At 45.9% G+C, this 22,182-nt stretch overlaps 1 protein-coding gene across 2 annotated transcripts in view; it reads left to right on the forward strand.

The window, feature by feature from the left end:
• APBB3 (amyloid beta precursor protein binding family B member 3) overlaps positions 1–22,182 on the forward strand; it is a 645,194-nt gene that overhangs the window by 495,016 nt on the left and 127,996 nt on the right. For both annotated transcript variants that reach the window (XM_069654242.1, XM_069654241.1), the window contains one exon: positions 20,476–20,591. In XM_069654242.1, coding sequence (XP_069510343.1) covers positions 20,476–20,591 — 116 coding nt within the window. The remainder of the gene's footprint in view (positions 1–20,475; positions 20,592–22,182) is intronic.

Here is a 22,182-nt window from a genome sequence, read left to right on the forward strand (position 1 = left end):
GTGCATGTCATGAGGGGGATTGGTCACCAGTTTGGGTCGCCAGATAGAGTCAGTGACAAATGTCATTGGGGTGCCTGCAGGCCAATCTGTGTAGAACTTTGTGGCAGTGCTGGTGGTCGCATGGAGCACCGTTGCGCTGAAGCTGTGGATCTGGGTGATTGTAGGTTAGGAGAGGCTGGTGGGCTCCTGCCAGTGGTTGAGGATTGGGGGTAAGGCGAGAAGGTAATGGTTCTCTGACCTAGACGGTCATTACGGGTGATGGCATCTATGGGTGTTGATAAAAAGGCCTTAGGGTTTATGCATGTGCAGAGGTGAGCGCACCTGGTGACTATTGTGAGACAGGGTGTAGCTAGGTCTCCTTGGCCCAGGAGGTGTGTGCATGTGGCCACAGCAGGCGGGGAGTCACGGCAAGTGCCGGAGCCTCATGGGACTGCTGGTGGCTTACTTTTGGGATGCATCTGTTGTAGCCTGCTGAACTCAGAAAGGCGTTGCAGCTGTGAGCAGCGGAGAGCTGCAAAGAGCAGCCTAGGCTTTCCTTCAGGCCTTCCCAGCACAGCTTAACCTGCCGGCTGTGGGACGGCCCTTTTATAGCATGGCTGCAGGAAGGGTGCTGTTCAGGCCAATCCGAGCCTGCGGCAGTGAATATATTAGGATCCTCATTGTTGTCCCTCGTTGTCATGGGGACGGCAGCGGCAGCCATTTTAGGAGGCCGATTTTCATTTCTTAGCCCAAGAAGCATGGGCGAGGTGGTGGAACACTCCAGTGGCCCTCGTGTTGCTCTGCTTGAGGGATGAGGTTGGAGATAAGGCCAGGCTGCAGCAGTGCTGCAGAGAGCAGCCTAGGCCTTTACTGCAGGCCTTCCCAGCATGGCTTTGTCTGCCGGATGTGGGACGGCACTTTTATAGCACGGCTGCAGGCAGGTAGGGAGCTGTTCAGGCCAATCCGGGCCTACGGCGGTGAATATATGCGGATCCTCATTGTTGTCCCTCATTGTCTTAGGTGCACCTGTGGCCTCATTCCCTACACCTGCATCCATTTACTGCTGTTTACTGCCTGTTTTCAGGCGGGGGTTTCTCTGCCTAGCGTTTGCCTGTGTTACCGCCATTTTATTGCCCATATTCTTGGAGACGCAAGGCTCATGATATGACAGTGTTGCCATGGTGGCGGTGTTCCCGCCAAGTATTAGGTGGCCGGAGGGTGGCCATCAGTGCCAGTTTGATGGTCCGGTAAAAATGGCAGTATCCTGTATTACCGCCACCTTTTTACCAGACTGCCACACTCGGAATGAGGCCAAATGTCCTTTCATCACTGGATCTAAGATCCCACTACAGTAAGCCAATGGTTTATGTCCATGTCCTAGTGTTGTTTCCTGTGTAAGCACTGCTGTCATGACTTCTCCATTTGAATGAGAGAATAAGTAAAATTGTTCACTGTAGTTTGGAATCCCTAACACAGGAGCTGTGCTAATCCCGTTTTTTAATTAATAAAATCCTTTATTCATCTCTTTTGTCCATATTAATTTATTTTTAGCCATCTGTGCCTCTTTAAGTTCCTTTTAAAAGTGGACAAATATTTGTACTGTAATCAAAGACCCAGGCCCTGCAATAATTGTATAGGCCTAAAAATGGTTGCATGTATCTCACTGTTCTTGGCTGTTCAGTTCTCATAATAGCCTCTGCCCTTTCAGGTGTCACTTTTCTTTCTTTGTGTGATATCAACTTTCCTATATACAGTATTTCTCCTTGACAATATTGCAATTTCTCCTTATCTACTATGTACCCTTTCTCTGCCAGTATAGTCATAGGTTTCACAAAGTCTTCTATGCACATTTCTTCTGTCTCACTGCACACTAAAATGTCATCAACATATTAAATCTACAACAGTGAAATACTTTGCTTTCGATGGGATTTAGCACAATATTGTCACAGGATTTGTAACTAAGGGAAACTCTGCTTTGACTATATTGTTCAGAGGGTGAAGGTCCTGAATAAATCTCCATGACCCCCTCGTCAATCTTTTGACAGGGTACACGCCCGTGTTTCACAGGGACTCAGATGGTACCAAAATGCGATGCTTCATTAAAGCGGATATTGTTTCGAATATACCTTCATCCACTTCTCTAGACATTGGATACTGTTTTGCTCATGGCAGGATTGCTCCTGGTTTGATCTTAATTTTAACTGCTCCTACTCCTTTAAATAGGCCCATGTCATATGGACTTGTAGTCTATAAGATACTTGGTCCTTTTTCCAAATCTTCCTGAAAAAATGGTTGCTACTTTTCTACCAATGCCATTCTCTGATTTATTTCTTCATTCTCTACTTTGGTCCAATAAGTGAGATTTATGAAAAATACTAACTCATCATTTCAATCGTCATCCCAAAATAGCTCCTTGTTTGTTGAATCTGTCAACTATATCCTTCATTAGGAGCTATGTCTGTTTTCCATACCCTTCCCGCATCATCTTTCCCATAAAGCGTCACCCTCTCTTCTCTAACTATTGCTGTTTCTAGTTCTAAAGGGATAGTTTGCGCTTCCTCATCATCCATGGGAATCTCTGGCCTGAAATAAAACTTATCAGGTATTCTTAGTAATTTGCCAATCAATTTAGGCAACCATAATAATAAGACAGTCACTCCATACAAAAACACTTCTTCGTCTAGAGGTCCTCCTCGTAAAGCTTTCTTTACTCTACATGTTAATATGAGCTCCCTCACATTTACATAAGGCATCCCTAGAGTTGAACACACTATTTGTTCATCAGTAAAAGATATCGTCATGTTAAGTTTCATCATTAAGTCACGCCCAAGTATGTCTACTACCATTTGTCTAGAGAATAATAATGACATAGACATGTTGTGTTCACCTATAGAAATTAGTAATTTGTCTGTAAATAGAACTAAATTCATCGTCCCAGAAAATCCCTGTGCATTCATAGCATTGCCTGACACTGGATATTTTCCCTCATGGACACAGGAACGAGTTGCTCCAGTGTCCACAACAAATGAAAGCGCCTTGCCTCCTATGGTCAACTTGACCCTTGGTTCCTCATAGGGGTCTGGTGTTACAGGTAGTACTGAACACATCAGGTCCTTCTGTGGGCTGTCCTATTGTGGATATAAATCATCCCCATACCTGTGAAAGCATTCCCTCCTACCACAGTCACACTCCACAATTTGGGTGCGGCTACTTGCGTAGATCCCGTATCCATGTGCCATTGTGAGGCAACTGCCTGTTGCATTGGAATATATTGTACTTGTTATGTTGGTGCCTGTTGAGTCTGCATAGGTGCTTGCTGTTGTTGCCCTTGTGGTGATTGCATCTGCATTGGGCCTTGTTGTATTTGTTATGATTGCGGTGCACATGTCTGAGTTTGCATGTGATCTTGGGCATAATATCCTTGTGAATCTGAATTATACTGCAGAGCATATCCCATCCCTTTTCATGGAGATTGCCAATTCTGTTGTTGCATGCCTCCGCTGCTTCCGAATACTCTAGCTAAATGTCCTAATTTACTGCAATTCCAACAGTGTTCTGGCCGTCCGCTATTAAATCCTCCTCTTCCTTGAGGGTTTTGAAATCCACCTCGTCCTCTCCTCGAGGCCCATTCTCTCTGTCTCTCGGCATAAAATGATACCCGTTCTGATCCATGGCGTATGCTGCATTATTCTGCTGCGGTAACTGCACTATTTGTGTCATTGCTGCCTCTTTACTTTTCAATGCCACTCCTTCTATGACGTACTTTGATCAATTTTCTGCACCAACTTTGCCTCTTCCTGTTTCCTATTCTCAGCTTTTTTTTATCTTTCTCCCTCAATATTCTACAGTAATGCACAATTGCCAATTGTATCTCTGGCCATGGTTTTGCTTCCGTTCCCACCTGTTTCTTTAGCTGACGTTACACCGGCTGTGGGAGCCCTTGACATAAAATGTAATAAGATAATGCTACTGTTTCATCCCAAGATTCATCCATCTCTAAATTCCATCTATCCTGAATCTCCTGAATAAAAGCAATGGGGTCTTCAGTCTCTCTCATTTTCCTAGTCATTATTGCCACAATATCCGATGTATCAGGATATTGTTCTCTGAGTGATCGCCATATATCTGCTCTACAATTTTTAAATGGCGCTCCATTGTGCATTGTGTTTTGTGCTGTGACTTTCAGATATCCAACTCTTTTCCAAATGTCGTCAGCGCTCTTCCCCAGAATAGCTGATAATAGGCATTTAATGTCACCTATGGCTAAAGTCGCTCCTGACGTTCTTTTCTCTAATTCAGAAACCCACATTCCCGCACCGAAGTTAAACTTGGTAGTGTGCACTTCAAATTCTGCTTATCCATTTGGGGCCATGGAATATATTGTGGTTGACCCCCCCCCTTTCTCTAATAGTGGGAATTGTATGGGTTCTTCTAAATCTCACCATTTTACCCCTTTATCTACACTCTATCCTCTTGAAAATCCATACATGCCTTTTCTTCGTGCTTTCTCGTTTTCCTTCCTTTCTTCATCTGACATTATTATGCCCCAACTCGTATGACTGTTAGCTTCTTCTATATCATCAAGATTTAACCTGGGTAAAGACATTGTTCTATGATCATCTCATATGACGTCCCCTGATATACCTTCAGTTCCCTTTAATCAGGATTTTTCAGTAGTTTCTTGTGTTTCATACCTTACTCTATCCCTCATTTGCCTTGATAGTTTCCCAAGCCTCTGCTCTATGTCTTCTATATCCTATCCACCAACCCATGCTGATCGCAGCATTCCTTGCAGCTCCCTTCAGGGCTTTTGAGACCCTCTTTCATCTTCTGATCATACTTGTGCTTCTGTTGGCACTGTGCTCCTGTGGCATACATATTAAATCCTGTCATCTTTTAATCCCCTACTTCAGTTCATTTCTTCCTCTCTTCTCCTTATTTCCGTTAACTCTTCTTCCTCTCGCCTTCTTTGCAACCTACGTACTTTCAATCTTTGGGCTTCTGCCTCTTTTTGTTTCTTTTCTTCTAATCTCTACTTCTCTTTACTCATCTCACATTTTTTCTATTCCTCCCTTCGCTTACACTCTTTTTCCCTTTCTTCTGTATATAACCTCTCTTCCTCTTTCTCTTTCTCTCTCTTCTCTCGCTTTTCTCTTTCCTCTCTTTCTGGAACTCCATCAATGCCTTTATCGTCTAGTTTGAGCAATATTTGTAATCTCCTCCATTTGTTCTTCACTATTGTCATGCCTTTAGCTGTATCCTGTGTTCCTGTCTGTCTCTCTTCCTTTTCCTCTATATCTGTCTGTCCTGTCTATCCTTTCTCTCATCTTGCTGTTTATCTTCGTGTGTTAATATGTATTTGCGTTCTCGATTCCCGCTTCTTCGGTGGTGTCTTCAAAGCTATAAGCAGGAAGCTCATACATTGGATTAACATACCCTGTTGCTGCCTTTAATTCCTCTAAAAGATAAAATCCCTTCTCTTCAATATTTACATCTTGCTTTTCTGGGGGGACATAAGAGCCGAAAATGTGATACATCGTCTCCTTTATGCCGATTAAGCATCCACTCACTTTCTGCTGGCTCTTCTTTCTCACCATTGTACATTTTCCAGAGTTCTAAAACTGCCAACCTTTTGTCTAACATCTTTCCTTTATGAGTAGCATGTAGGCATGTCATCAAGTGGCACAATATCGGTTTTGATCATTAACCCTCTGGAGACCATGACATAAGAGTTTTATTAGTCGTGCCCTTGACGCACTTGGAATTATACTTCCTAATTTTGGCTGTATATCTTGGCAATGTTATAATTATAATTATAATTTTCTGCATAGTTGTAAAAGAGGTGTGTCCTCCATAGTAACAAGTCAATTTAGACTGCCAATAGTTACCCAGTCTGTTATTCTTCTTTCTATGTTTATTTAGTATATCGTTTTAATCTCTGTGAGCAAGCACCATCAATCGTCACACATAATGCCTCATTACGACCCTGGCGGTAAGTACCGATCATTACCGCCATGGCGTAATTAACGTTTACGCCATGGCCGGATGCCGTAAAATGCGGCTCATTCTGACCCATCGCACACGAGCATTATGCCATGGCGGTAATGTCAAGAACGCGATGGCGTAAAAGACCCCAAAACGGCCCCTACCGGCATCGTACGCTGCGCATAGTGCACTACCGCCACCCATCTTAGCGGTCACCGCAATTAGCGGTGACCGGAAATAAGCGGAAGCGGAAGTAGCGTCATCGCGGCGGAACGGGAAAGAGCACGGCGGCCATCTTTAAAAACACAATCCATTGCCATCCTCCCCAACCATACCACATCTGACCCTGAGACCCATCACACACCCAAATACCTACCTAAAAATGCCCAAAGTCGTGAAGAGGGCATGCGATCGGCAGCGCCAGGAACGCTTCTCCCGTGAGGAACTAAGCATGCTGGCGGAGACACTCCAGGACAATGCGGCAGTGGTGTTCTCCACCGAAATGACCAGGGCGGCGATTGCAAAAAAGAAAGCCATATGGGCCCTGGTGGCACAGCGGGTCAGCGCGGTGGGGACCGTACCCCGCAACCCACAGCAGTGCAGGAAGCGGTGGGATGACCTGAGGCTCCGCGTCCGAAGCATCATCTCCGCCAATCGCAACCTGGCCCAGGCTACTGGGGGAGGATCTGACTCCCCAATAAAACTCCAACCATGGGAGGAAATATGTGCCAGCACAATAGGCATGGAAAGCATCGAAGGTGTAGGAGGGATGGAAAGAGGAGCGCCGACATCAGGCGATGAAGGTAGGTGCCCCAAATCAAGACATGCTATAGTCACTGACGTACATTAATGTGTAGCACAATGTTGCCCTAGAGTGTAAATGCAACACATCAGCTGGACACTGCCCACAGCCACATGCGACCTCCACCCTGTACACATGTAGCATGCACACCCTAACTGCAGACACCCACATACCTCCATCCGTCATCCACACAGAAAGGAGACAACCTGCATGCCCCTGCCTCAAATGTGCTTCATCTAGTAACCAAAATCTGGTGAATCATTGCCATTCCAATGTCCGCAGACCCATCAATAACGCTATCCCTCCTTTGCCCCACCACAGGCTCCGAATCCAACCACGAGGATGAGGACACCCCTGCCACAAAAGCAGCCAAGAGGGCCAGGACCACCATGCATAGACCCTCCACCTCAGCTGCAGTGAGGAAGACATTGCAGCAGGCAGAATCATCTGCCAGCACACAGGACGGGCCACCGACAGGCACCCCAGCAGGCAGCATGCCAGCACCTGCAGCACCACACGTCCCCACAATCTTGGCCACTGAAGGCACCGTTTCTGCAGGGAGCAGCAGCATAGGGGAAACTGCTGCCATAGCAGCATGCTCAGACACTGACACTGATGAGCCTGATGTAGGACGCCCCACTGAGCAGCTTCATTCCCCCTTCTGTCCCGGGGCAGCCCCCATGAGGATCCCACACAGGGGCATCCAGGAGAAGAGGACTGGCCTCCCACCCCATGCCCTGCAGAAACTCTGCAGGAGTTGAGCAGCCCCTTCGCGACACCATCTGGAATGGGCAATGCCCAGCAGAGTGAAGTTTCCCTTGAGGAGATTGTTTTACGTCAGCAACAACTGTCCACGCTCCTCAATGAGCATGCTGCAGAATGTGGGGGGGCTAGGGCAGCCATAGAACAATCTACGGAGACCCTAAGGGCCGAAATAGAGCGGAGTACGGAGACCCTGAGGGCTGCAATGGAGTCCACCTCAAGGGACATTTGCGGGGAACTTGCCGCCATGCGCCGTGTACTCACAGAGCTGTCCCACACCCTTCAGGACATGTGTGCCCGTGAGCAGTCAGGGACATCCTCCGCTGCAAATTCTGCCCACAGCAGCCCTGTCTGACGATCAGGACGGAACCTGTGCTCCACAGGCAGCGGTGCCCCGGGGGCCGGGAGAGGGGGCATGCAATAGCGTGTGCCCACTGTCACCGGCATCTTTAGCCACTCACAGGGTGTGTGTTGGGGTGTTCAGGGTGGAGGGGGTGTGTTGGGGTGTTCAGGGGGGAGTGGGGAGGGGGAGGGGGAGAGGGTGTGTTGGGGTGTTCAGGGGGAAGGGGGCAGGGGGGAGGGGGGAGGGGGGTGGGGTGTGTTGGGGTGTTCAGGGTGGAGGGGGGATGGGGGAGGGGGTGTTGCACAACAATTTACAATTGAAACACACATTTTCCTTTTTCCCAAATCAAATGTGTGGACATTTTCATTGCGTATGTGTGCTTTATTGGTGTACAGTCCACAGTGTGCATGTCCCAGAGACACACAGTGCCCCAAGTGCCGTCTCCATGTGATACACACCAGCCGTGTGTGCTAGAAGCATTGGTTGATGATATCTTGACGCATTTCACGCCCCTCCTGTGCATCGCCTCCTCCATGAGGTGCGGCCCCATCTGCACCCTCCTCATCCTCATCGTCAGGTGGTTGCATTTCTGCGTCAGGGGGCAGGGGCACATTTCGTCTGACGCACATATTGTGTAGCATGACACATTCCATGACCATCTTTGCCACCTTCTCATGGCGGTACAGGAGTGCACCACCAGACCTGCTGAGGCAGCGAAACCGTGCCTTCAATAGGCCGAATGCCTGCTCAATGACCACACGGGTACGTGTATGTGCACGGTTGAAGTCCTCCTCCTGCTGGTTCTGTGGGTTCCAGACTGGTGTAAGGAGCCACCTCTTCAGGGGATAGCCTGCATCACCTGTATGTGGGCGAGAATGTATGTGTCAGTCATGACGTCTAATTCAGAACATGATGTGCCACCATGGCTTGCATCCAAATATTACTTTGAACCACTTCTAAATGCACTAATTGATTCACACTATGCGACCCGTATATGCTCATGGCTCTCATGGCCTGTTTTGCATGCCATCAACCAATGTATGCAGAGGGCTCGAGTGCCTTGTGAGTGCCCATCCACTGTGTTCGTTCATGCCGTTTGTTTTGGTGGCCTGGCACGTGTCCTGTGATGTCAATGCTCACATCATTGCAACATTGCTGTCGGCCTCATCATGACCCCAGTGAGCAATACTGATGTTGATAGGGACATTTTGGGCGCCCTGCTGTCTGTGTAATGGTGTGTTGATGTTTCTGTCCGTCATGTGCCTCCTTCGTGCGCAGTTATGGGTGACAGGCCTTTCGGTTGATGGTGTTTGTTGACGTGCATGTAGGTGCATTTCGTTGAAGTCAATGTTGTCTGAATTGGTACAATGCACTTGCACATGGTTGTGTCATGGTTGGGACACAACCTCATTAACATGGTAGGGCTGCATACATCAGGTATTGGGTTTACTGGTGTTGGGTGTAGTTTGGGTTGCTTTAGGGTATGATCTGGCTCAGTTGTCTCTGCTACTCACAGCCAGGTGGAGTATGCATCATTCCCCCCCTTTCAGCCAGGTGGAATATGCATCATTACCCCCCCCCCTTTCAGCCAGGTGGAGTATGCATTGGTACGTCGTTCACCTACCCACTTCACATTTCCATGGTCATGACATTAGACTCACCAAGTAGCCAGGATCGTGGGCCTGCATGTTGCTCCATGTAGCGTGGTATTGTGGAGTTCCTCAGGACCATTGAATCATGGGTTGATCCGGGGAATCGGGCACAACAATGTGTGATGATCTTGTTGGAGTCACAGACCATTTGCACGTTGATTGAGTGGAATTGTTTCCGGTTGCGGTACGGTACCTCCATGGCACGTGGAACCACCAATTCAACATGGGTGCAGTCGATGGCACCAATGCAACCAGGTATGCCGGCTAGTGCATGGAAACCCACTTTGGTGTTTGCAATCTCCTGGGCAGTCCGTGGTAATGAGATGTGGTCGTCTGTGTGCTTGAGGAGGGCATTGAGCACTTGGATAAGCGTACGTGAGAATAATGGTTGTGAAATGCCATGCAAGTGCCCCAATGTGTGCTGGTAGGTGCCTGTGGCCAGGAAGTGGAGTACAGACACTACCTTCAGTAGGGGTGGGATGGCGGTTGGTGTTTCTATCATGCTGACGATGTCGTTGTGTGTCATGTCTACTATGGCGGTGATGGTGTCCCGGTCCAAACGGTACAGGGTGTGGATCTGCTCAGCAGTGAGGTTGAATGGACTGGCTCTGATGCGTGGGATTGGGGGCTGCCTGCGTGGTGGCACTGGCTGTGCTTGTGGGGCTTGCTGGCCCTGCCTTGCCCTCCTTCTCCTCCTGCGTCTCCTCTGTGCTGCCTGTTGTTGTTGTTGTTGTAGTAGCACTTGCATTGCTATCAGGTCCTCCAGCCCCAACATTGCTAGTCCTATTGGTATCATTGTGGAGTGTGACTGGGTGTGGGAAGGGGTGGGGTGTGCTCTTTTTGTACTTCCTGAGTCTGTATTGCCTCCACCTGTGCTGTTCCTGTGCACCTAAGGGCAGCTGGATTCACTTTACATGGCCATTAACGGTTGGTTCGCGATGGCGTAATTAGCACCATGGCGGTAAGGAACTTAACGGGCTGGGTGATGGCGTTAGGTGCAATGCCGCTTGTGTCAGCATTCGCGTGCCTTTCTGCCATGCCGGTAATTACGGTGTGGGAGGTCGCGTGCGCGCGTCCTTGGAGCAGTTAGCCGCAGCGTTAACTACGATGCTGCTAATGGCATCGTAGTTAACGGTCACGGGTCAGAATCGGACCTGGCGGAAAACGATGGCGGTAATCATTTACCGCCATCGTTTTTCACTTAGCGTCAGGGTCGTAATGAGGCCCATAATCCGTAAATGAAAATGTTGCCTATTTTTAAGAATTCTTTTTTATAACAATGTTCTTCTTGCTCCTTCCTTTACACTTTCTATCAATTATTTTTAAATCATTCTTTGTGTTTTAGTATCTTAAGGTTCTCTTCTTTATCTGTATACTAACTTCATCTAATTTTATCCTTCTGATTGACGTCAATCCTTTGTTTACAAATTGTATTAAAATCACTTTTATTTATTTTTGCTGTCATTTTATATCTATCAGTTTGAACATGCAGAAAGCTTTATAGAAATATATTACACCTCTATACATGTGCACTTTCAATTTGTTCCCCTACATACGTCTTCCTTTACTATTCTTAGTAAATGTATCCCATCTCCTATTAATTACTCTGTCTCAGAGTGTAATACACGCCATTATTATTGACTATTATTGACTCTCTGCCTCAGGATTCCTTAACACCCATATATGGAGTTACGGCATGTATTCTTTCTGTCCCTCCCGGGCATGTGAAATTGAGGTATCTTTTCTTTTCTATATAATCCCCAAAAATACAGTTACTCTTTATATATATATATATATATATATATATACACAACACACCACAATACAATCCCTCGGCATCCACTCACCCACAATTGACCAGTTTGCCTTCATTCTGCGGGGCGCCTGCGGGGACCGGACAGGAATTTCATCAAAGGGATGTGAGAAACCTGAAGGTGTCTCACCTGCTAGTCCCCGGGGATCTGTCATCCAGGTGGCCAGGACACGGCCATTGATTTTGGATCCAGCTCCAGGGGGTGAACCAGTGCGGGAGGATCACCTGGATGAGGGGTCTTCGGAGAGTGGAAGGGGAACACCAGATGGCGAGACACGGTATCCCCTTCCCTGTAACACCTTTACCCCATCCTACCAGGTAGGATACTTAGGATCTCAGCCCCCACCCTTTTCCAACACAAACACTTTCTCACCGAAAGCACATTGTGATGAAAACGGACTAACACCTTAGCCGTGTCCCAATACAATGGTCAGGCAGGGTCAGGTAATTACTCATCATTACACACACCTGACTTCCAACACACTTCCCCACACGAAAAAAAGGCAGAGCACAAGAGCACACTCTGAGCAAGGCAAAGCACACGAGGAAGCAGCAGTTCCAAGATGGCAGTTTAATACAAGGTGAAAGACGGCATGACTAGAGAGGGTTGCAAGGAGGGAAGGGCCCTTGACCTTTTCAGAGAAAGACCATTACTTTCATGAGCCTTCCAGAATAAGAAACATAAGACCCAGAATCAAAGCTGAAGAAACTGCATTGTGTGTCGGAGTTACCTGGGGCTCTCCCACGTCGATAGCCAAGGCGCAGAGGATTGTTTGCTGCTGTGGTACTGTACTTGGCTCCTACAACAAAGCAGCGCCAGTAAAGTCAGCACAGCCAGTGAGTTAGGGAGACTGATACCAGACCGGTCTGTGTTAAAGCCAAGGTTGCAAGCAGCAACATTGTATAGAGAAAACTGAAGAGAACAGTGTCTGAAGCGTATGTGACAAGTGACGTTAATATAATTGAACAGCAGATGCGTGACTGAACATTTGAAGCCAAGACAGATACCGTAAACCGAGTGGTCCGACGCCATGTAGGTGCTCATTTGAAAATCTCTGTTAGGTATCCAACTGAAAGGTGGCAAATGTAAAAAAGAATTGTGAAATTGAAGTGGCCCTGCAAACGGTCAAGCCAAACCCTGTGCACACTCGAAAGTCTTTGATAGTTGATGCTAACTGAAATTGGTCCAAACCCGGCTGAGGGAGACTAATTGTGTAAGAGGAAGGATCTGAGCCCCCGTGAGGAGGATCCGGGGTGAACCGTGAGTCACCCGAGAAAGAATGTTCTATGAACATTGTGAAAGAGGATCTGCGCCCCTAAGAGGGGGATCCAAAGTGACGATTGTTTTATTAAAGGGATCTGAACCCCTCTGAGGGGGATCCAGGGTGAATAGTGAATCACCAGAATTGAGTACAGTTTGTTTTGTTGCATCAGGCCCTCTGAATCAAGAGACTTTGATGGGCAAAGATATTTGGGCACAGCAGGCCCTGATGCTAGTGATTGAACTGTATCCTCATGCCAAAGAAGCCAGAAATTGTGCTACGCTCGAGTGAACTACCTAATCCCATGCTGAAAACATGGGGAAGGGAGGCCAGCGGCCTGAACATCCTGACTAATCATTTTTGTTAACCCTTCTTTTTTCATAAACACTACCCCACACTATTTGTATTTAGAGGTAAGGATTGGCAATAGGTTTTTTAGTACAGGCCCTTTTATTTTGACATTTTGTAGCTTGCTCTCATCAGTAGATTTAGGTTTATATAGGCGTTTATCATACCCTTGTTGAAGTTCAATAAACACCTTTGAACTGTGGTGACTTGGGTCTGTCTTACTGTTGATACCATGCCTTCCTTACACGTTGTGTTAGAAATGGGATGTGACTCAATTGAAACAAATTGGGGAACCCTACAAATCCAGAAGCTTAGTCATAGAGCCTCAGACCCCCTATTGCCATGAAAGGATCAATAGGCTTTGATATCTGTAGCAGTAGAGAGGCTACTATCCCTTCTGGAAAAAGGGGAATGATTTCCACAGACTTGGTTTTGATACCCCCTCCTGGGTGTTAAATATGATTGGTCCCAAAATCTGGCCTGGCCTGGAAGTTCGGTGAAGACGTTCTAGCAGGCATCATCGATCCCGACTTTTGGGGAGACATAAAGGTTCTCTTATAGAACCGTGGTGAAATCCCATTATTTGAAATACATCGTGGGGACAAAATTGCACAAGGAATTCCTGAAAGGGCTCTATTTCCTTGTTTTAAAGAGAGTGAACCAGAAGAAATGGAGAATGGTATCTTGGGCTTTGAGGAAACTGATGAATCATCTACCACTGAAGAGAAAAGGGAAGAAGAGCTTATCATCTTTCCCGACCTGGTCTTCGCCCAGTGAAATGACCAAGCCTTTGCTGAGGCTTTGTTACAAGCAATTCCTGAAGGGGAGGGTGTAGCGAAGGGAAGTCCTTTTTTCTACTTTAATCAAGGATTGCTGTATAGAAAAGAAACATCCACAGAAGGCCTAAGTAAACTCAGTTAGTAATCCCCAAAACCCACTGGAAGATCGTACTAGAGATTGCACATTCCCATATGACAGGGTGACACTTAGGACAATCCAAGACACACATCATTGGGAAGTTTTACTGGCCAGGTATCCATGCCGATATAAAAACCTTTATTCAGACATGTGAAATATGTCAGAACACCAGAACTCACATCCCGTTGCCTGCCCCTCTGAATCCTTTACCAATAATAGAAGTCCCTTTCTCAAGAATTGGGAAGGACATCATTGGTCCTTTAGAAACGTCTAGACTGGGTAACAAAAATGTCCTCGTGATTGTCGACTATGCGAACCGATACCCTGAGGTATTCCCTATGCGGAACAACACCACCCAGCAGATTCTAAAATACCTCCTACCATATTTGTCCAGGGTTGGCTTCCCTAAGGAAATCTTGACGGAACAAGGATCCAATTTCATAAACAAGCTCATGGCTGAGGTCAAGGAGCTGCTCCATATTACCATTTTACAAACTTCAGTTTACCATCCCCAGACAGATTGGTAGAAACATTCAACAAAACACTCAAAATGATCATAAAAAAATTGGTAGATAAGGACGGGAAAGAATGGGACCGTATGATCCCCTTGGCACTATTTGCAGTAAGGAAATCCGCTCAGGCATCCCCTGCATTCTCTCCTTTTGAACTACTTTATGGTAGAGAATCTGGACATGCTCCAGGAGACCTGGGAAGGAAGAGAAGAGGCACCCATTCCCCTTTTGCAAACTGCTACCAGATTGCAAGAGCATATGAGACTTGTTCAAAATCTAGTCTATGCTCATATGGAAAAGGCAGATGTCACGCCAGGATACTGGCAACATTTTAATGAGGCCTCTCAGAGGACTACTTTGAAAAAACACTGGCAGGCACTTCAAGTGCAAATTTTGATAGTAAGGCTTGCATAAAACAAGCTCAATGTGTTCACATGAGGAGGTGTTTTGGGTGGGGAGGAGCAGGAACTGGGTGGAAATGGCCACAGGAGTTAGCATGGCCGTGGGCAGTCAATCGGTGGTAAAATAACTAAAGAACACCTACAGGCTGTGTGTCCCTCCTCATATGCCATTCCTCCCTATCTGTACTCTAATGCAATAGTTTTGGCTTATAGGTGTCGCATGCAACACCTAATAGCCCAAACTAACAAGAACAAGCAGTGGTTTCGTTTTGCGTTTGCAACTAAAAAAACTGCTACTGAAAAGAAAGCTAATCAGAAGTACCCATGGTGGAAACTGTGCAGTTTTGGGACACAGTATCGCATCTGTGTAAAGAGAGGAATAATTCATAGTCAGCAGATGTGTAAGCATGCTTACAGTGAATGATTGTTCTGCCCTATACAGACGGTCAACATAATCAGCGATGCAGCTTCAACGTTATGAAACGACGGACAATGTGACATGCAGCTCTTTGAAAGCACATGGACAGTCAACAAAGCTGCAATATTCTTCACTTACAGGCCACGAGCCTCGCAGTTCTACATGTACCGCTTAGTCTACTCTTTGAACCATCAGAAGTTGTTGTACTTGACCTGATGAGTTCTGGCAGCAGAAATATGTTGTCCCGGGTAGAAATATAGAGACAGAGCACCGCAATTTGATGGGCTATAAACAGTCTTTGAGCACAATAGCCACTGGTGAACATGAATGTGCTATTTCTCTTTTTTTAAAATAAATATTTATTTATTTATTTATTTACAAATTTACATCAAAAACCTGAAAAGGTACTTCAAACTAAACATATTGGGCCTCATTACACGGTAGGCGGTAAGGGTTTACCGGTACCGGTATTTTACCGGTACCGGTAAATCCTTACCGCCTTACTATGAGATCCCTTTGCGGGTTGGGGAATTTAACGCCTGCTTTTTGCAGGCGTTAAAAACCAACCCGCAAAGGGACCAGGGAGCTAATTATGGTACCGCAATTTGCGGTGCCGTAATTAGCACCTTCCCCATTCCCATTATGCCCTATGGGGCGAAAATGGGAATGGGGAAGGGCAATGGGGGAAGGGGTAATTACCGCCCCACCAATCTTGGAATAGGGTGGTAATTCCCCTTTCCACCAAGGCAGTGCCGGTATTTTACCGGCATGGACCAAGGTGCTAATAGCACATTGGGCCACCGCCATCCGTGTAATGAGGCCCATTATATAGAAGACAGGATGACATGCAATATAGTAACATGTACAAAAGGAACTATAACATATAATAAATACATCATCAAAAACAGAATCCTCAAGAAGAAAAAAAAATTATAATAAATACTACATTGAATCATTAAACTTTCCCCACAATTTATCATACACCGACAATCTGTTTGATAATTTGTAAATCATCTTCTCAGTTTTAGAAAGTTCGTGCATCTCCTCAACCCAGTCATCAAATAAAGGAGCAATCCTAGTTTTCCATCCACAAAGGACCAAGCGTTTGCCGGTGATCATGCACCTGAAAAGCAATTTTTTATGTACAGAACTAAGTTCATCCAGTCCGGAATCATCCCCCAAAATCACTGTTTTGAAATCTAAGTTCAAATTCGGACCAGTAATCTTCACACATGTCTCACATATCTCTGACCAAAAGTTCGAGACAAGTACGCAACTCCATAACATATTCTCCAAGGAGCCAATATTTTGTACACAGCCCCAGCACTCATCATTACTCGACAAACCTCTCTTTTTCAGATTCTCAGGGCACCAATATGCCCGGTTCAAACTTTTGATATGTCGTGATCTTTCTCCTAAATTCACTGAACAAAGTGCAACATTTCTGCACATATTACACCAAATATCCGGAGAAATATCAAAATCAATACGCCTACCCCATTCCACTCGTAATTTATCATTTTTTTCAAAATTTGTCACAACGGCCCTCATTACCACCCTGGCGTTAAAGGATTACCGGTACCGGTAAGGGTACCAGTACGGTAATCCCTTAATGCCTGATTACGAGGTCCCTTTGCGGGTCCCGACCTTAGCAGCTGGTCTGTACCAGCCGTTAAGGTGGGGACCCGCAAAGGGACCTTGAAGGTGATTACAGTACCGCATTTTGCGGTACCGTAATTACCGCCTTCCCCATTCGCATTGAGAATGGGAATGGGGAAGGGCCAATGGTAAATGGGGAATTACCGCCCCGCCAACCTTGGATTGGGGTGGTAATTCCCCATTTCACCATGGCGGATTCAGTAAATTACCAGCGTTAACCATGGCGCTAATAGCGCCATTGGTTAACGCCAGGGTCGTAATGAGGCCCAATGTGTTTATAAATCCATCTAGCAAGACCACCTTCACCCTCTCCTGGTTTTGCAATAAATACGTCCAAATCCAGACTATCAGACCAATCCACTTCACCGACCGCCTTCTTCAAACGCCCATAGGCCGAATCCGACAGACTCCCAGAATCCCATTTTTCTCTCATCTCATTCGCTGTCAGCCATCTATCATCCATCCCAAGAACACCAATCTTCTTAATGTGCTATTTCTCGTTTGCCTCCTCCTATGGAAAATGCACCAGAGCACGGCACCTTGATGTGCATTCCACTGCATAGTAATGAAGAATCTGGCCCTGATTACTCCAGACCCAGCAGCACAGTGTGGCGGGAGACGTGCAGACAGAGCACTTAAGCTGATTACTAGAGCTATTGATCCCGCTCCCAAGAAATGACTGCACATAAGCCACTGCTGCCGCAAAGGCCGTCAGACAGCCATGCCATAACTTGCAGGTGCAAATGACATGGCGTGCTTTACTCAGCTCTGTGCACATACTCTTGGGATTACGCCCACGCAGGCACAGAAGACGAGCATGCGGAATAACTCCCTGCTGATTTGCACATTGAAGAGTCCTCAGACGAATGTAACCCATATGATAAATTACTTTATTTGATTGTTTGCTTCATTATTTTTCAATATGTGCCATTTCTTTTTCTAATTGTATATCATTGCCTTTTTTTGATATGTTGCAATATCGTACTTTTCTACTGCAAAAACGTTGCAGGTGGCAATCGTTCTCACATCAACAACGTTATACATACTGAATCAACATTTAATACTTTTTTTCCTACATGTAACTTTTTTCGTGCAAGCCTTTGTTGTCATTTGTGGATATGTGGCAATACAATGCATGTGATTACTAACAAAAACCGAGTTGGTAGCATGTATTCCAACGTTAAACTCTATATATTCTTAATTAAACAAGATTGAATCCGTAGTTTATTGTATAACATATTTATTTTCGCGTCATTTGTGTCAGTTTTTTGATATGATGCAATACAGTGTTCATTGTTGAGTGTGAACCAACAGCCATTTTGTAGACAAACGGGCCTCATTAAAGGTCTGGTGGGAACCCACCAGTGCTACCATTGGTTTGCCGCTGGACCCGTAACACTGTTTCTGCCACCTGAGATCCCAGTGCCACCAGGACATTACAAGTCCTAGCGGCCCGGGATATCAGGCGGTGGAAAGTGTAAGTCCCCATTCCCATGGAGTACAAACTCCATGGGAATGGGGACATGAAAGCACTGGCACTGTTGCTAACGGTGCCAGTGCTTCAGTGAAAACTCTGCGGCCGGGCGCCATTACGCCCAGCAGGTCAAACCTGTCGGGCGCAACGGCCTCCGCCTGCAGAGTTGTAGTGTTGCAGTCTGGAAAGGGTGCCGGTACGGTGCGACCGGCACCATTATTTCCAGACCACCACACTTGTAATGAGGCCCCACGACTCTACGATAACACCCCTATTCAAAATGATAGATCACTGCCCAGTCTCTAAAACATATTCCCGTACAAGGAGACATGTCTGCCAGCTAACTGTTTTGTGCATTGTGCAAGAGCATTGTGCACTTGATAACCTACAAGCGAGGTTCCCTGAATCTCAGCTTTTTCGGTACTCTGTACATTTTCGACAAAACAAGTTTTCAATGATTTGACCTGCTGGGCACAACGGTGCCGGTGCTTCTGTGAACCTATTCATGTGGACTCCATGGAAATGGGGACTTCCCGATTCTGCCACCTGATATCCTGGGCCGCCGGCACTAGTAATGTCCCGGTGGCACGGCGATATCAGGCAGGGATTCAGTGTTATGAGGACGGCAGCAACCCACCGGTAGCACCGGTGGGCTACCGCCATCCTCGTAATGAGGCTCATGGTCTTGGAAAGAGGGTATCAGATAATAAAATAGTGGCAAAAATGTTGCCCGTAAAAAAAATTGCAGGTAAAATTCTGTGGTTTGTCCCGGTAAAGGTGTACCCCATTATACCATTTAAGGGGAGCGGGGGTTGCGGGGGTGTCACCCGCTCCCCTCAAATGGTAAAATGGTTCTGGGGGTTCTGGGGGTGTCCCCCGCATCCTTTACATGATTGTGTGCAGCAAAACCACTGCATTTTTGCTTCGATATTTTGTGTTCACAGCCATTTTTGCAGTCAATTATATGTTTATCGTAAATAACAATCAGCTGAGGAAATGGAGAATAGTGTAACCAAGATATGCATCCATCAGCCCAATTAAACTCATTTATTCACAACAGTCTTATCATAATTTCGTGAACTCCATAATAAAAAAGTCCAACTGGGCCCACTTAAAACATCTAAGAAACTTTTAATCTCAAAAAAGAGACTCCCCGCTGCATCTACTTCCTTACGGTATCCGTTGAAATGTTCGAATAAAAACATATGGCATATTTGTTTCAATTTCGAACATCTGAACATTCCGAACAAATATGCCTTAAGGTGCCATTATAGCGAAAAAAGGGAGGGGGGGGTTGCAGGATTGACACCCGCACCCTTGTTCGCTATAATGGCTCCGGGAGTTGCAGGGCTGTCCCCCGCTCCCTATACAATAAAGTAACAACAAAAAGGACCCTGCAGTGCCGGTTTCCGACCACGTATGTGAAGGGAACTTGAGTGGCAGGGAGACAGGGAGTCAGCGGCACACAGAAAAGTGTGCCGCCAAAGGGGATGTCCGTGAACAAAAACTAAAGTAAAAAGTCAGTGGAGTTTTTTGTGTAAATAAACTTCGTTTTTTTCTCCCGCTGACTTTTTGCATTCCATTTTTTCATTGACATCCATCAAAGCTTGAGGACATATAGTACATCAGAAGAAGCAAGTCCAACATCAGCAATTATAAGCACATGTTGGCATTTTGTACATCAGATTAAAAGAGATAAGCTGACCATTAACCTGTTCTTTTTCCTTTGGGCGTGTTAATATTTTGTTCCCTATAAGCAGCATGTCCATCACTACATAATTATCTTAACCCATAAGCTTCCACTTGTGCTTCAAAATGTTTTTGTTTATCAGAGGACAACAGCAGCCATGGCCCATCAGCTTCTTGTGGTACATGGTATATGTTACATATTTCTATGTTTATAAAAGATGGCTTGCATAGTGCACAAACCATAGTAAGGTACGCACATAAATATATAACATTTATATATATTTGTGTACATACCTTACGGTTTGCGTACTTTTTTAGGCCATGCCCATCCTCCAAGCCACGCCCCCAAATGAGGACCTCCCCTCGATTTCTTACACCACTTAAAGCCCTGCAAATACCCTGTAACCCAGACGGAACTTGGAACTAACAGAGCGGCCCCATTTTCTTTTGTTTTTCAGGGATCGAGGTGTTAAATGAAACCATTGAGAAATTGACAAGTACCATAGAACGAGAGCGGTGGCAGCAGGGGATCATGGAAGTGTCTGACACCGTGGTGGCCGTGCATCCGCCTCTGGTAAGCACAGGGGTGCCATTTGTAATATCTTAACTGTGTGAAGTTGCTGCAAGGGCTCATTTGCCCTGGGTCACCTACTGAGGTGGTGAATCCAAGATTAAAACTCGGGCACGGTCAACGCCCAAAATACGACATATATTAATACACTTTACAAACGAAAACAGGCCCCCCATGTTCTTTTTAACAACCTCAAGATGGAATTAGAGGAAGGAGGGAGAAGAACAGTGTTCACACCCCAGAAAAAGGTAGTACTGTACCAAACTGATGTGGAAGGACTTAATACATATTGCAATTATTTCATAAGGCATATGCAATTGAAACTGTCACAGACACGTACGTATGCACACATGCAGTGCACACATACTCGAATGCAATACAGTGGCATATATAATACAGACGCTATTGGATTGCCCAAGTTGTAAGTCTCATTTTGTGGGACCTTGAGAAAGCCTTTGCCCAGAGGTCTTGTATTCCATTCACCTTGGGTAATGTCCCTGTGTTGCGCCACTTATTGCGCCACTGGAATATGTGTACAGGTGCGCAGTGGTTTACACGTGAAATCCTGCTGCAGCCATTCTGCTAGGACACATCTAGCATTCTGATGTTTCCCAAGCCTGCTATATCTTCTTTCCACAAAAAAGAACTGTGAGCAGAGATGTGAGATGAGCACCGGCAGAAATACCTGATGCATAATAGTGCTGCAAGTACTGTGACGTGTAAAGAAGATTGAAAAGTGGCTACAAGAAGCTGAGGCTGCAAAAAAGCACCTTATGAAGGGTTACTGATCAGAGATCCAGGATGCCATCCACAATAATCCTACTAATAGCAAAGAGTCAAGAAGTTCTTATTGCTTACAATAAAGGTTGAGTAAGATTTTTAAATAACCATTTTAGGGCTAAGTTCACGATAAAATGCAAGTTTAACATTCAGCACAGGAAAAGAATGTGACATCGAGCTATAGTAAATTGCAATACACCTAGGGCTGTTTACCCTGGAGAAATGGCTCCTTCTTCCCTAAAGATCAGCATGGAGTGGAGTCCGAATTTTGGTGTGGGTCTTAGCTGTATTCTATTGAATGAGATGATGCGTCTTTTGGGTGTGTGTAATCGAGTAGCGTAAACTGATTGTGGTATGCAGGTGAGTGAGCTGTGCGGATGTGGTTATGTTTCGTTGTGCAGGTGTGCTTGACGTTCCAATGAAGCGAAACTGAAACCTGGTTGGAAAAGAACTTGGAAAAGCAGTAGCAAAATACAGTTGGGAAACCCACGTCCTGGACCATAAGGGAAGAAAGGCACGTGTGGCCATGGGAAATAGCATCCAAATACAGTTGGGAAATCCACACCCTGAAACCTAAGGGCTGTAGAGCAAGTATGGCTGTGGAAAACAGTACAAAAATACAGTTGGGAAGTACTGTGGGAAGAAAATGCAGTGTAATTGAACAAAACAGCAGCCAGAGTCAAAAATGCAAACCCAACCAAGAAGCACTGTGGGAAGCAAATGCAATGTGGTGGAATACAACAACAGCAACATTAAAAAATGCAAACCCGAGCTTAGAAGGGGGGAGGGCTCTCAAGACCAGAGCAAGATGGCT

Source organism: Ambystoma mexicanum, chromosome 3q, assembly GCF_040938575.1.
Source record: "Ambystoma mexicanum isolate Mex_15411 chromosome 3q, UKY_AmexF1_1, whole genome shotgun sequence".
Taxonomy (NCBI): Eukaryota; Metazoa; Chordata; class Amphibia; order Caudata; family Ambystomatidae; genus Ambystoma; species Ambystoma mexicanum.